The sequence below is a fragment of the Apis dorsata genome, unplaced genomic scaffold, assembly GCF_000469605.1.
Source record: "Apis dorsata unplaced genomic scaffold, Apis dorsata 1.3 scaffold_61, whole genome shotgun sequence".
Classification (NCBI taxonomy): Eukaryota; Metazoa; Arthropoda; class Insecta; order Hymenoptera; family Apidae; genus Apis; species Apis dorsata.
The window spans coordinates 418,850-431,418 of record NW_006263361.1 but is presented as its reverse complement, the minus strand read 5'-3'; the positions used below and the strand labels follow the sequence as shown (position 1 = coordinate 431,418).

The following is a 12,569-nucleotide window of genomic DNA, read 5'->3' as shown; positions in this document are numbered from 1 at the left end:
GCGAGAAGTAGGTGATGCTTGGGTGGTTGGAGAAAGCGAGCGAGTGGTCGGTGAAGAGCTCTTAGCCAACCCTTTGTTGCTCCTGCCACCGCTATTGCGTCCCTCTTCCTTCCTTCGTCGCTCCTCCAACCCCTCCCGCTCCCCTCCCTTCCAACTCCTAAACGGAGCGGAGGCCGCACTCTTGACCAAAGGCCTCTGATTTACTTAGCCTATCGAGTGCTCTCGGACTCGTCTCGACCAAGAATACCACGTACGCGTTGTACGCCGTGTACACCGTGTTCCGAAATTTCCAACTTAATGCTCCACTTACTGTCCGTCCATCTTCCGCGCCGAGATTTCCTCATTGCCCGCCCGCCCTTGTGTAAATAACTTTCAGTTCGAGGAGGAAATTGGAACGTCCCAACATCTCCTCCACGATTTCGTTCCCTCGCGTTTTTCTCGAACGAACGTGTGTAAAGTGTCGCGAATCGATAATCGTTCCGAGGAATTTTGCCGAAAAAGAAAAAAAAAAGAAAGAAAGAAAAACGCGCATGAATCTTCTCGCGAAAGGAGAAAGAACGGAGGGTATTGGGTTGGCAACCGTCGCAATCCTCTAACGTAGGTTCGCCGGTAGGTTTTGTTTTTTTTCCGGATTTAAACCGGGGATTTACCTACGTGTCTACGCCGACCGGCCTGCCTACCACCACCGGCATCGAATGCAATCTGCAACGCGCAACTGCAATGGCGAGAAAGAGAAATCTTAGATTCGCCCTCCTACGGGGCCGGATATCGATGACCGTGTACAACGTGCCCCAACAAAATTGCCAGGAACTGGAATTTATTCGAAACGAATGGCGCGTGCGACTATGAATGAAATTCGTATGTCAATCTAGCGCCATCAGTCGCAATCCATTTACCTAATTTAATTTACCGTGGAATTTAAAGTCGCCCCATAAGCGGGGATCGTAATTGTCGTATAACGAGTCATCTATTAACGATAATAGTTATTATCGGGTTGAATCGGCCACGCAACGAGAATATCGATTATTATTAACGACGAGATTATTTATAGCGGGTACACCTTGAAAGCGAAATAATCAAGGACCGTGCGCGAATTTGCATTTAACATTCCGCAACGTATGCGAAAACAACATTTCGCGCGAATTCAACCATTTTCGCGATAATTCGGAGAACGGTGGAACGCCCCTTCGATCGGTCATGGAAAAATCTCGCAATTTATCGGGTTTACCGATCCTATCCTGTCGATTCCACGTTGGCAGGAAGGAAACGGGGAGAACGGAAAAAGAGGAAAAGGCGATGCGACAGCGACAGGACGAGGAAACCTTGATATATCCGCCAAACACAAGGAGAGAGAGAACGCCTTGGCGGATTTATCGGAGCCGCAGATAATGGATGGTCTTCGCAGCAGGGAAACTTTTTTAAATAATACAACGTGCAACTCTTGCGGAAACGCTTCGATCCTACGGCGATTTGAAATACCGCTTTTATATATATATATAGGGGAAACTGCACCCCCCTTTCCTCTTCTTCCTCGCAAATACCGTGGGGAAAATAATGGTTCGCCAAAAAGTGCAATAGCCAATTTCTTGTCGTGATGTCGGGCATGGTCATCATCGCTGCGAGGGTGAAAACGTATCGATACGTGAAATCATCGAGCGTTCGAAATAAAATTATCTCGGTGAGCGCGGAGCGTAAAGAAGCCCGTGCGAAGGGTCAGCGGCGGTTCTCTTTCTCGACCCAATTACACGGGGCTTTAATGAATTTTCGATATACTCGCTGCTCCGCCGCTACGTAAAGCGCGGTGATAAAAAGAACCGGTAAAAACAAGTAAATTATTCGGTGGCTGTCGATGTGGCCGAAATAAGAGTTGGAAGGACGAGACTTTGGCGAAAGAAATGACAGTGGTATTAGCGGAACAACTACCACCATCGGCAAATACCATCGGCGGTGGTAGTCGATTGGACGATCCTCGGGAATGTATTTAATTCGATTGGACTCTGCCGCCATCTGGACGAGACAAGAGAGAAGAAGGGAGGGTGACTCGAAGCTGGGGTGAGGGAACCTCTGTTTCCGCCGGAAATGAGACCTTCGCGACTCGTACTCCCATCCTCCGCTACCCCTTTTGCCTCCTCCTCAACGCCCTCTCGAGCCTCCTCAACCCGGCTGTGGTCGTTCCCCTAACCGAAACATCTATCGCCCTCTATCTCGAGGGCGAGAATGCAAATTGTATTTATATTCCATCTCTCGTGGCCAGATAAATATTTCAACCAACCATGCTTACCTGTGTTTCCCGCGAAACTTGTTTTCTGCAAATCATTGAAATCCACTTCTCGAGTTATTCGCGTTTCCCACTCTTTACAACCTTCACCGATTTTCCTTCTTCTTCGTTTCTTCGCTTCTCTTCTTCTCTCTTTCGAATATTTAAATTATAAATATTTATCAATATGTGTGTGTATGTGTGTGTGTGTATATTGCAAAATTCTAATTCCTCTGGTCGAATATGCGATTGAAAATAACCATAATGATTTGACAGATAATATCGTCGATCGCTCGATCGTTTATTGCGATTTGATTCGATTTGCGATTGAAATGCGTACTCGTGTTCCGAGGAATTAAAATATAAACGAATCCTATCATTTCTATGATATCGTGTTTCCTGCTATGACAAAAATTGCACAATGGACGAAAGTGAACATCTTAATAAAAAAAAAATAAAAAAAGAAATAGTAAAAAAGTAGACGAAACGAGGAAAAATTAGAATCGAAAAGGCTTACTAATGCTCTCTCGCAGTTCCGGTGAATGTCGCTTGGTCTCCGAGGATGTAATTTTCGCTGTATGCCCGGATTAGAAGCCAGCTCGTCGGGGGTTCCACGTTATGCCGCTTGATAAGTATTGCCCATACCTCTTGAATACACTAGAACTGGAAAAGGGATTCGAGATGATCTCAAAGCGATCGATTGGCCTCGACATGACGTCACGGGTCACGGCGATAGGCTGCTGTTATGTCTCGTTAAGAATCCAGGTACTATAATAGCACGGATTAATGATAAGAACATAAGGGCAGAGCAACCGTGCAGTTTGTTGAAACGTAAAAGCTATTATTACGATACCTGTCGTTGATACTTCAGCAAGATTGATTTTACTTAATGTCTCGAGAGAAAAAGCTTCATCGACCTTCTCGGATACCTAAATCTTAAGAAACCAATAAGTTTATATAGTATATAAATATGCAATATATATAATTTTATATATAAATTTTTTTATATTCAACATATATATATTTTATTCAAAAATATTAAAAAATTTCTCAACCTTATATTATGTGTCTCGATGAAATCGATATCCATTTAAAGTATAAAAATTGCTGATCGAAAGAGTGGATTATACGAGCTTGCTATTCTTGAGAAAAGGGAGGACAAAACTTTTGCTAGACGGTATTTCTTAAAATCAGGTAAGCGGATCATTGGAAAATTCGGTAAAAAAAAAAAAAAAAAAAATTCAAGGAAAAATTTATCGATGTAAAATACTCCTTTCCTATCTTTTTAACTCCAAATGATTTCCAAATTTTTCTGTAAAATTATCAATAATTTTTAATAATATGATACAAAAAAATATTCAATGATTCATATAAAATATTATTATTTAATTCATGATATTTCTTTATTTAAGTCCTTAAGACTAAGAATTACATTGTTATATAATGCATAACCGACAAGATAAGAAACTTTCAATAGTTTTTCTGCTGATCCAACTCAATATATATACCATTATAAACTTGATAGTACTGGTGCAATAATGTCTTAATCACATTGTGTTTCAAGCGAATTTTTACTTTATTTTCCTCATCTGAAGTGCTGCAAAGACGCTCATAGATATGCCACCGATTTTTTTTAATGATAATGTCACAACAAATTATTTACTTGTCTTTTATTCACACATATACTTAAACTTGCATCGGCTTTGGCATTCTGGAGGGTTCGGATATCTGCGGTAATTGAACACACTCAGCTAATGACCGTATCTAAAACAAACGTAAAAATAATAATTAAATTATAATTAAATTTAAATATATGAGAAAAAAAAAAAATACACATATTACATATATGAAAATCTTTTGTGCTTCTTCTACAAACACACAAATAATTTTCAAAAGCTTTAAGAAGCCAATAGTGTATTGTTGTATGCTGTTAATTGTACTTACTTTTGGAACTCCCACTCTCGATTATCGAGTGGACAAACTTGTCGAGTCTTCAACCAACGTGAGATGCAATGGAAATGGAATGCATGCTATGCGAAAAAAAATGTCAAAAAATTAAAATAAAAAGTTAAAATATCTTACTTGAGCAATTGACACTAAATGTGTATTAACTTAAATATGTATTAATAAAAAGCTATGATGATAAAAATCATACATTGCATACACCCCAAGCTACGGTACATTCTTCACTAGTGGCTGATGCTTGATTTGCTTGGCATTCAATACATAAATCCATTATATGATTACGGCAGATTGCGCAATTATCTACTACAATATCTGTAAAATAATAAATTAAATAATTATTGATAAATCTTGTCATAAAAAATGTGTTAAAACAATCATGTTATAATTTACGATATATTATTTATATAATTAAATTCACGATTACATACCCCATGCCCATAGAGCCACAGCATTCCACTGCAATATAAAATTGAGTACTTTTAACTAAATATTATGTATAAATCATATGAACATAATAATAAAAATGACAATGCAAAAATGAGGTTAGAATGTGAAGATCAACTTCTTAAAATTGAAAGAATTTATACGTGTTTTATAAAATATTTCTTCTAATTCTTTATCTCACCTTTTTTACTTCAAAACGTTTTTTTTCTCCTTTACTACTACTCGAAGTTGGTAAATCACTTTCTTCATCGTCAATTTCCATTGCCGACGCCATATTTAAATTTTGATATCTGAAGCCAACTGACACCTTGTGTAAGACATTCGAACTATGTAAGAAGAAAGATTAAACGACAAGAAAAACGTAAATTTTTTTGATTAATAAACATTTTGTGCGCGTTATAAATCGTTATATCGTATATTTTTTAATGTCTCGATTTTGTGTTGAAAAAATGTTCAAGAATCAGAACATGTATCATGAGAAAAATATATAGTAGTGTTATTGTATCAATACTAGGTTAATGTTTTGTGAAAAAAAAATTGATACGGTATCGGTTATACTGAAAAAAATATGACAGTTAGTACCTTAATCATATAAAAACTGGATAAAAGCATTTTAATTTTGCATCAGTGTAATTTCTAATCGTATTTTCATAATCCATACTATTGTATAAAATATATTGCACGATGAGGCGAAAGGCAGGCGTTGGTGCTATCCAAAAACAAAAGCTGGAGCAAGAAAAATATAAAGATAAGGGAACTGAGATTCAAGAAAATCAATTTGAGCAAATGACAAAACAGATGGAAACTTTTCGTGTGAATCTAGAGGAATTCGCAACAAAGTATAAAAATGAAATTAAAAAAAATGCACGTTTTCGGCGGCAATTTACCGAAATGTGTGCATCAATAGGTGTAGATCCTTTAGCCTCAGGTAAAGGATTTTGGTCAGTTCTTGGCATAGGAGACTTTTATTATGAACTTGCTGTTCAAATTGTTGAAGTTTGTATGGCTACAAATTATAAAAATGGTGGATTAATATCATTGGATGAACTTAGAGCAAGATTAATTCAAGCTAGAGGTCGTAGAAAAGAACATCAAGAAATTACAAATGAAGACTTACTAGCTGCAGCTAAAAAATTAAAAATTTTTGGAAATGGATTTTCTATTGTTCCAATTGGAAGAGGTAAACACTTAGTACAATCTGTACCTGGTGAACTCAGTATGGACCATACTGCTGTATTACAACAAGCTAGTTTATCTGGAAATGCATATGTTTCAAGATCCATGTTATGTAAAGAATTAAAATGGGAATCAGATAGGACACAGAAAGCTTTGGACCATATGGTAAAAGAAGGATTGGCATGGTTAGATGAACAAGGTGAAAATGAAATATTATATTGGTTTCCTAGTTTATTTACAGCTTGCATTGTATCCAAAGAGTAAGCAAAATATTGACTTTATAATGAATAGATAGACAGTGTTTTAAAAGAATAAGATATTTGCAATATAAAATGTATTTTTAATGTGAATAAATTTACATTATTCTTGTAACATATACACAGTTAAACATCCATTATAAATTTCTTGTAAGTAAAGAAAAATATTGTCACCTAATTTCATTTGGCTCATTAATTCTGAAAAAAGATGTAGATTATAGATAATTTAAAATATCTTATTATTACATCAATACAGTAAATATACACACACACTTTTGTATATCTTGAATTGCATGTTGTGCCAATTGTTGTTTGCAATTTAATAATTCTTTATGTAATTCATTGTTTTCTTTTTGTAAAATATTCATCTTTCCCCTTTGTTCCTTAGATTTTCCTTGAAATTTAACTGTCAAAGATTTTGCTTCGTCTCTCCATCTAAAATATAAATTAATAAAAAGATATTTTCAATGATCATTTTTTATTCATGTAAAAAATTTGCATACTTTTTACTTAGTTTTTGATGAATTTGAACATGATTGATTAATTCCTTTGTTTTCCTGTCAAACTTTTCCTGCAGTTTATTCATATGATCTGATAATACAGATTGACAACAATGACATTTGTTTTCTACTCTATAATAAAAATGTTACATGTAATATCATTTAATTTGATATATATTTATATTTACTTACGTTATATCAAAACTAGGTTTAGCTTTAATATTATATGGATTTATTTCATTAGTAATATTATTTTTCGGATTATTTTCTCCTATACAAGTTGCTTTATGAAGATTAATTTCCAATTCCCGAATTTTATTTTCAAGAGAATATTTTTCACTATCTCTTTTTTGTATTTCATATTCAAAATCATGTTTCAATGATTTTAATTGTATTACAAGATTTTCCTTATCATCTAATGTTTTAGCTAACTGATTTTCTAAATCAGAATATTGTTTCATTTTATCCTTATTTTCGCTATCAGTTTTTTTTATTTGGTCTTGCGTGTTAATACTTTGTTGTTGCTCTAGCTTTTGTAATTTATCATTTGAACTGCCTAATTTATCTTCAAGAATAATAATTTTTTCTTTTAACTGTTTAATTTCCACATCATATTTGTTTTTAGCTATTGTTTCATCATATATTTGTAATTGAAATTCCATACGTTTTGCTTTTTGTTCGTATTCCAATATTTTTACGCTAGAATCTCTACGTATTTTATTCAATTCTTCTTCGATAAATTTTAATTCTCTTTGAGCTTTTTCTGTTTCAATAATTTTTGTCTTTAATTCTGATTTAAGTTCATTAATCTCTGTTAGATATTTTTTTGTATTTTGTTCAATTTCATCTCTAGTAATTTTATTCAACTCTTGTATTTTTCCATCATATTCATTAGCTATTACATTTAGTCTATGCTCTAATCTGGTTTTCTCTTCCAATACAAGAGCTTCACGATGTAATATTATATCTTTTTCCCTAACTGCAGATTCTATTAATTCAATAGCTTCTGCCATTTTTTTTTTTGTTTCCTTGTCTCTTTCCATCACATTATCAGCATATATTTTAACTTCATTTAATTTTTTTTCCAATTCCAATTTTGTTTGTACTATTTTATTGGTTTCTGTTTTAGCATAAGCTAAATCTTGTTTTAATGTTTCTATTGTCAGTTGGTTATTCCTATCTTTTAAAAAATAAAAATAATATCTCTATTTGTTATAATGTATTATATATATTAAATGTTACTGACCTCTATCTTGAGTATTCATTTGAAGATTTTTATATTTCTCCAAAAGTTCATCTTTTTCTTTAGTCAAATTATTAATTTTTTCTTTATTTGTTTCATACAGTGTTTGATATTTTATGAAATTATCCTTGGCCAAGGCTAGTTTTTCCTCCAACATTTTAATAGCTTCTGAATAACTTTCTTTAATAGCATTAGCTTGTTCTTGATAAAACTTTGTTCCTTTTCCATCTATATGAAATCCTTTTAATTGGTCTTCTAAGGCACTTATGGTATTTAAGGAAATATGCCAGAGTTGCATAGCTGAATCTTTTTCTGATTCTAATAATACAATACGCTCTTGTAAATTCCCTATTTCTTTTTTATGTGCATCTTGATTATCGCATTCTTCCAAATGAATACGATTTAAGGATTCTTTTATATCATCAACTTTTTGGCCTTCATTTCGTAGAATTTCTAATTCGGCTCGTATATTATGTTGTTCTATCTAAAAAAAAAATATATAATAAATATACGTAATGTTTACAATATGTAATTAATTTTATACCTTGCATAAATGCAAGTCTTGTTTAAGATTTTCCACGAGCACATGTTGTTCTTCCAGTTCTTCTAACATATTTTGCTCTGAGCTATTGATAAAAAAAAGTTTATCAAATATATTTAACGTAAATAAAGAGTATAGATATATAAAGCTAACCTTAAAGCTAACCTTTGTTTCTGAGCATCATGTTCTGTCATCATCGTGCATTTTATCTTTATAATGATGTATCTTTTATAATATTATGTCGTGCTAAGAAACATGGTGGAAAATATAATATCTATTTAATTTATATTTGCAATATTTTGTGAGATATTTCAAATAACATTATTCAGACACGACGCGTAAACATCAACATTACTTTTTACCGATAGTGCATAAATGCATGTATTTAACAGGAAGATCGATAATACTACATAAAATTTTAATATCTTACTGTGTATTTAAAGCATTGTAATAAAATGAATATATTGAAACGTTTAACCGTAAAACATTTCCTGTTGTAAAGTATAAAATATCATATAAACAGATGATATAATACCGACTGACGATGATTCACAACAAATTTATCATTTACCAACAAATAAATGCTTCAAACAATCAATATTTATAAAAATATATATATATAACTACTGGGAAAAAATTAAAAATAACAAAAATAGAAAAATATATTCATATTGAAAAAATAATTTATTCGTATTATCGCAAAAAAGCTTTATTTTTAACGAGCGTCTTTATTAAATTGTTCATAAAAGGCTGCGGTTGCTTTATTTTTATAAAGCACATAATTGAGATATTCCTGATGAGATTTTTGTTGCTCCGCTAATTCCAAATTCTCCTTTGCTATTTTCTTTTTAATTTCCCTGAAATATTAATAAAGATTTATCTAATTCTCACATTTCACTACGCATGAAAAACAAAAGTTTTTACGCTTTCTTCCGATCAATTTCACGTTGATACGAATCTGCGATCTCGGTTTGCGTAGCCATCAATCGATCCCACTCTTCGTCCCTTCGTTTCTCCTCTATTTTCATTTCCTGGAAAAAGAAGTTTTCCTTGAGCGAGCCAAATTTTTTGTATCCCTGACCGTGCTCTCGCATGGCCATGACAACGATTGGCACCGTTTCAACGATCTGCGGTGCATCGTTAAAACCGTGTAAAACAACCGTTCCATCATTCGTCATTTACCTTGATTTCTTTCAGTTGGCGTGCTTGAGCCTCCCTGAAAACCTTAAGCTCGTCCGCAGTCATGCCCTTGTAACGTGAGGCCAACGGTTTGTGCGGTCCATGAATGCTCTCCGCCTGCTCTTTGGCTTCCGTAAGGAAGTCTCCAGTCACGTGATTGTAGATATCCGCCTTCTTGTCCTCCTCCTCTTGAAGGGCTTCGCAACGGCGACGGTATTCCTGTTCCTCTGCCTATCGTTGGAAGGGGAAAAACGAAGCCGGTCATTCGACCAAAACGTACGTCCAACGGAGCGTGTCAGCTCGAAAAGAAAAAAAAAAAAAAGTCAAGGACGGGAACGCGTGGAAAGAGATGGGGAAGCGATTGGATGATCGTTCGCCGTATTATTACCGAGACTCGTGAGTCGATGACGTCACCAAGTTTGCTCATCGACCGTATAGCAGCCTCACTGTAAACGGTGCTCACCTTCGGCGAAGGTTTATGTTAACTGTGTGTGGATCGTGTTCAGGACGCGTGTTAAGCGACCGAGTAACAATGATTCGCTCATCGACGATACGGTGACACAAGGGGAATATCATCAGCGACCAGAACAGAACACTCGTATCAAGAATAACGAGATTTTGTTACCGTTGAACTTTGACATTTCACGGTTCAACGTCATTGGCTCGTTCTCGTGACAAGAGAAGAGGCTTACGAGAGGGAGATTTTAAATCAATTAATGCGATGGAGAGTCATCAAGCGTTAATTATCTGAATTTTCACTTTCTCGTCGTACACGAGCATCGATACCAACACGCAAATAACTAGGAGAGTATCAAAACAAGGTTTGTACTTCATCTCTATTCGTGTGAAAAGATTCGATTTTCCTTCATGTATGGAAAATAGAATTGTCGGATAATAAGATTCTTATCTTTTTCTTGCAGTTTCCGAAACACGCAGTTCCCGGATGTTTGATCAAAGGACTAAATAGAAGAAAGCCTTACCATGGCTTGATTAAATCGTGCGGTGGCTTCGTTCAACTTTCGACGACAATCTTCTTCCATCTGAGCTATCTTCATGGCACGCTTGTCTCTGGAAAGGATGGCTGCTTCTTGGGCTTTCTCGAGTTCCTTCCGTTCGCTCTCGGCGGACTGATGTTCCTGCATTTGTTTCTCGAACCACCACCTCATCTCTTCCTTCTTTGCCTTCGACTTTTCCTTAAAATCATCCTCTTCACTTTTTAATCTGCACGGTTTTTGGAAAAAATTAAATATTTTAACGAAATTATCGGAGAGAAATGGAATCAATCGTGGCAATAATTACAGCTCGCTAAAGGATAGATCGCGTTCGCCTTTTTTCGGCAGGTCGCATTCCTGACGTTGTTGATATTGCTGTCTATAATGCTCGATCTCCTTGTGGATCTTTCGCCTTTCCTGGAATATCAATCACAGATAAAACGTGTAATCCTAGTTTCGCTAAGAAAGAAGAAAAGAACAATCAAGTAGACGGATGAACGTAAGAATCTTTAATTTAATGATGCAAAAGACGATTAATCATCGTGGCTGCTTTTTCGCCAATAATTAACAATTTACCTCTTCTTGTTGTTTCTCCAATAGCAAACCGATCTTACAACTTTGAAGCAAAATCTCGTCGAGTTCGGATTCTCGGGCTTCTTCCAGTTCACGTTGCTGCTTCTTTTCCTCGACCTGTTTGTCCAAAAATTCCTTGTCTATCTGCGGAAATTACATGTATAAAAATCGTTATCACACGATAATGAATCACAATACATATCGTTCTTTCGCGTGCGGATTCTTTTTTTTATCATTTCACACGAATACACAGGAATCGATCGTATAACACGCCAACAAATCTGCCGTGACTAAAGGACTGAAAACACTTTGCCCCCATGAGACTTACCCCGATTTTTCTGAATCGTGCATTGAAAATCCGTTCCTTTCTCTCTGCCTCGATCTGCCGCCTTCGTTGAACGGCTGCGGCCAGTTTCAGCTCCTCTTTGGTCGCGGTTTGAAACTTCAGCATCGTGCCAAAATTTGATCTACGCGAGGACGAACGTAACCAGAGCCCGAGTGTGAGCTTAGCCACGAAAGCCGCAAGAATCACGTGGAATTCGTTACCATGGAGCGTTTGGACGATAAACGCGTTACTGCCTCGTCGCAAAATTTAACACAATCTTTCCCATCGAAATAGAACTTTAGAATTCCCGTTTATCGATCAAGAAGAATTTTTTTTTTTTTTTTTTGGTAATTCCTTATCCATTTATCTAAATCGATTGATCAATAAGATTAATCGTGGTATGTATTTAATCGAGTTCGAATTCAAGATGATGAAAATATTTAATTGACATACATTCGATCGAATTGTTAAGGATATTTGCATGAAAGAGTCACGTGAAGAACAGCTATTGAAAGCGTAAACATGTGTCGCGCTATCTGTTGATTCGACGAAAGTCATTACGGATGATTCGTGACTTTGCACATATTATCATGGTTCTTGTGTATCGATCGATGTAAAGCTCGTAACATACTAGATAACCGCAGCAATTGCTGCGCGGTTCAGACGGGAATAAAAGAACGAATTTAGTCGCCTTCCTTTTATTTCTTTGTGAGGACGTTCGTTTCGCATGACACGGTGACTCAGTGACGACGAGTCGCTTCGTTTTCTTTAACAATGAGAACTCGGTAACGAGAACACGAATCGAATATATGCATTACACTTGAGAATCGGTGTCGAACATACGTGGAAATCGTCGTTTATTAAATATTCTTGACTCAAGCCGTTTTACGCAAATCCCAAGAAGCTCGAATAAATCGTTGTGAAAGGCAAAGCCTCTTTACTGCTTTCAACTGAATACGATGAAAAGAATATTACGCTACCGCTGAACGTATATGGGTGAGCATAGATTTTAAGGAAGTAATCGTTTTATCGATTATCGAGGGTAATTTGTGTTTTTCTATTTCACCGAAGAATTATGCTATTAATATTCCCGGAAAAAATGAAAAAAGAAATAAAA

General features: G+C 35.4%; 4 protein-coding genes across 7 annotated transcripts; 1 reads left to right on the top strand and 3 right to left on the bottom strand.

The window, feature by feature from the left end:
- Positions 1 to 3,622: 3,622 nt before the first annotated feature.
- On the bottom strand, positions 3,623 to 5,213 carry LOC102681185 (RING-box protein 1A). Of its 2 annotated transcripts, XM_031515307.1 has the most exons (5): positions 4,848 to 5,213; positions 4,651 to 4,678; positions 4,413 to 4,534; positions 4,202 to 4,287; positions 3,623 to 4,021 (listed from the first exon to the last, which is right to left on the bottom strand). In XM_031515307.1, the coding sequence occupies exons 1-5, from the start codon at positions 4,938 to 4,940 to the stop codon at positions 4,009 to 4,011; spliced, it is 342 nt and encodes a 113-aa protein (XP_031371167.1). In that variant the 5' UTR covers positions 4,941 to 5,213; the 3' UTR covers positions 3,623 to 4,008. The 2 variants fall into 2 exon arrangements, with proteins under 2 accessions (XP_031371167.1, XP_031371168.1); XM_031515308.1 differs by lacking the exon at positions 4,202 to 4,287 and having other exon boundaries at positions 3,636 to 4,021.
- Positions 5,162 to 11,407, top strand: LOC102681412 (vacuolar-sorting protein SNF8). 2 transcript variants are annotated; one of them, XR_004151907.1, is made up of 4 exons: positions 5,162 to 6,041; positions 9,581 to 10,383; positions 10,483 to 11,053; positions 11,155 to 11,407. XR_004151907.1 is itself a non-coding variant. In XM_006609854.2 (1 exon), exon 1 carries the CDS (start codon positions 5,351 to 5,353, stop codon positions 6,104 to 6,106), a length of 756 nt encoding a protein of 251 aa, XP_006609917.1. In that variant the 5' UTR covers positions 5,162 to 5,350; the 3' UTR covers positions 6,107 to 6,273. The 2 variants fall into 2 exon arrangements, 1 of the variants encoding a protein (XP_006609917.1); XM_006609854.2 differs by lacking the exons at positions 9,581 to 10,383; positions 10,483 to 11,053; positions 11,155 to 11,407 and having other exon boundaries at positions 5,162 to 6,273.
- LOC102681545 (putative leucine-rich repeat-containing protein DDB_G0290503) lies at positions 6,162 to 9,002 on the bottom strand. Of its 2 annotated transcripts, none has more exons than XM_031515305.1 (7): positions 8,537 to 9,002; positions 8,387 to 8,468; positions 7,846 to 8,326; positions 6,792 to 7,779; positions 6,603 to 6,731; positions 6,373 to 6,534; positions 6,162 to 6,297 (listed from the first exon to the last, which is right to left on the bottom strand). In XM_031515305.1, the coding sequence occupies exons 1-7, from the start codon at positions 8,578 to 8,580 to the stop codon at positions 6,270 to 6,272; spliced, it is 1,914 nt and encodes a 637-aa protein (XP_031371165.1). In that variant the 5' UTR covers positions 8,581 to 9,002; the 3' UTR covers positions 6,162 to 6,269. The 2 variants fall into 2 exon arrangements, with proteins under 2 accessions (XP_031371165.1, XP_006609918.1); XM_006609855.2 differs by having other exon boundaries at positions 8,549 to 9,002.
- Positions 9,092 to 11,679, bottom strand: LOC102681667 (RIB43A-like with coiled-coils protein 1). The gene is made up of 7 exons (XM_031515306.1): positions 11,456 to 11,679; positions 11,131 to 11,271; positions 10,862 to 10,971; positions 10,543 to 10,783; positions 9,566 to 9,793; positions 9,308 to 9,414; positions 9,092 to 9,240 (listed from the first exon to the last, which is right to left on the bottom strand). Exons 1-7 carry the CDS (start codon positions 11,576 to 11,578, stop codon positions 9,099 to 9,101), a joined length of 1,092 nt encoding a protein of 363 aa, XP_031371166.1. The 5' UTR covers positions 11,579 to 11,679; the 3' UTR covers positions 9,092 to 9,098.
- Positions 11,680 to 12,569: the final 890 nt, after the last annotated feature.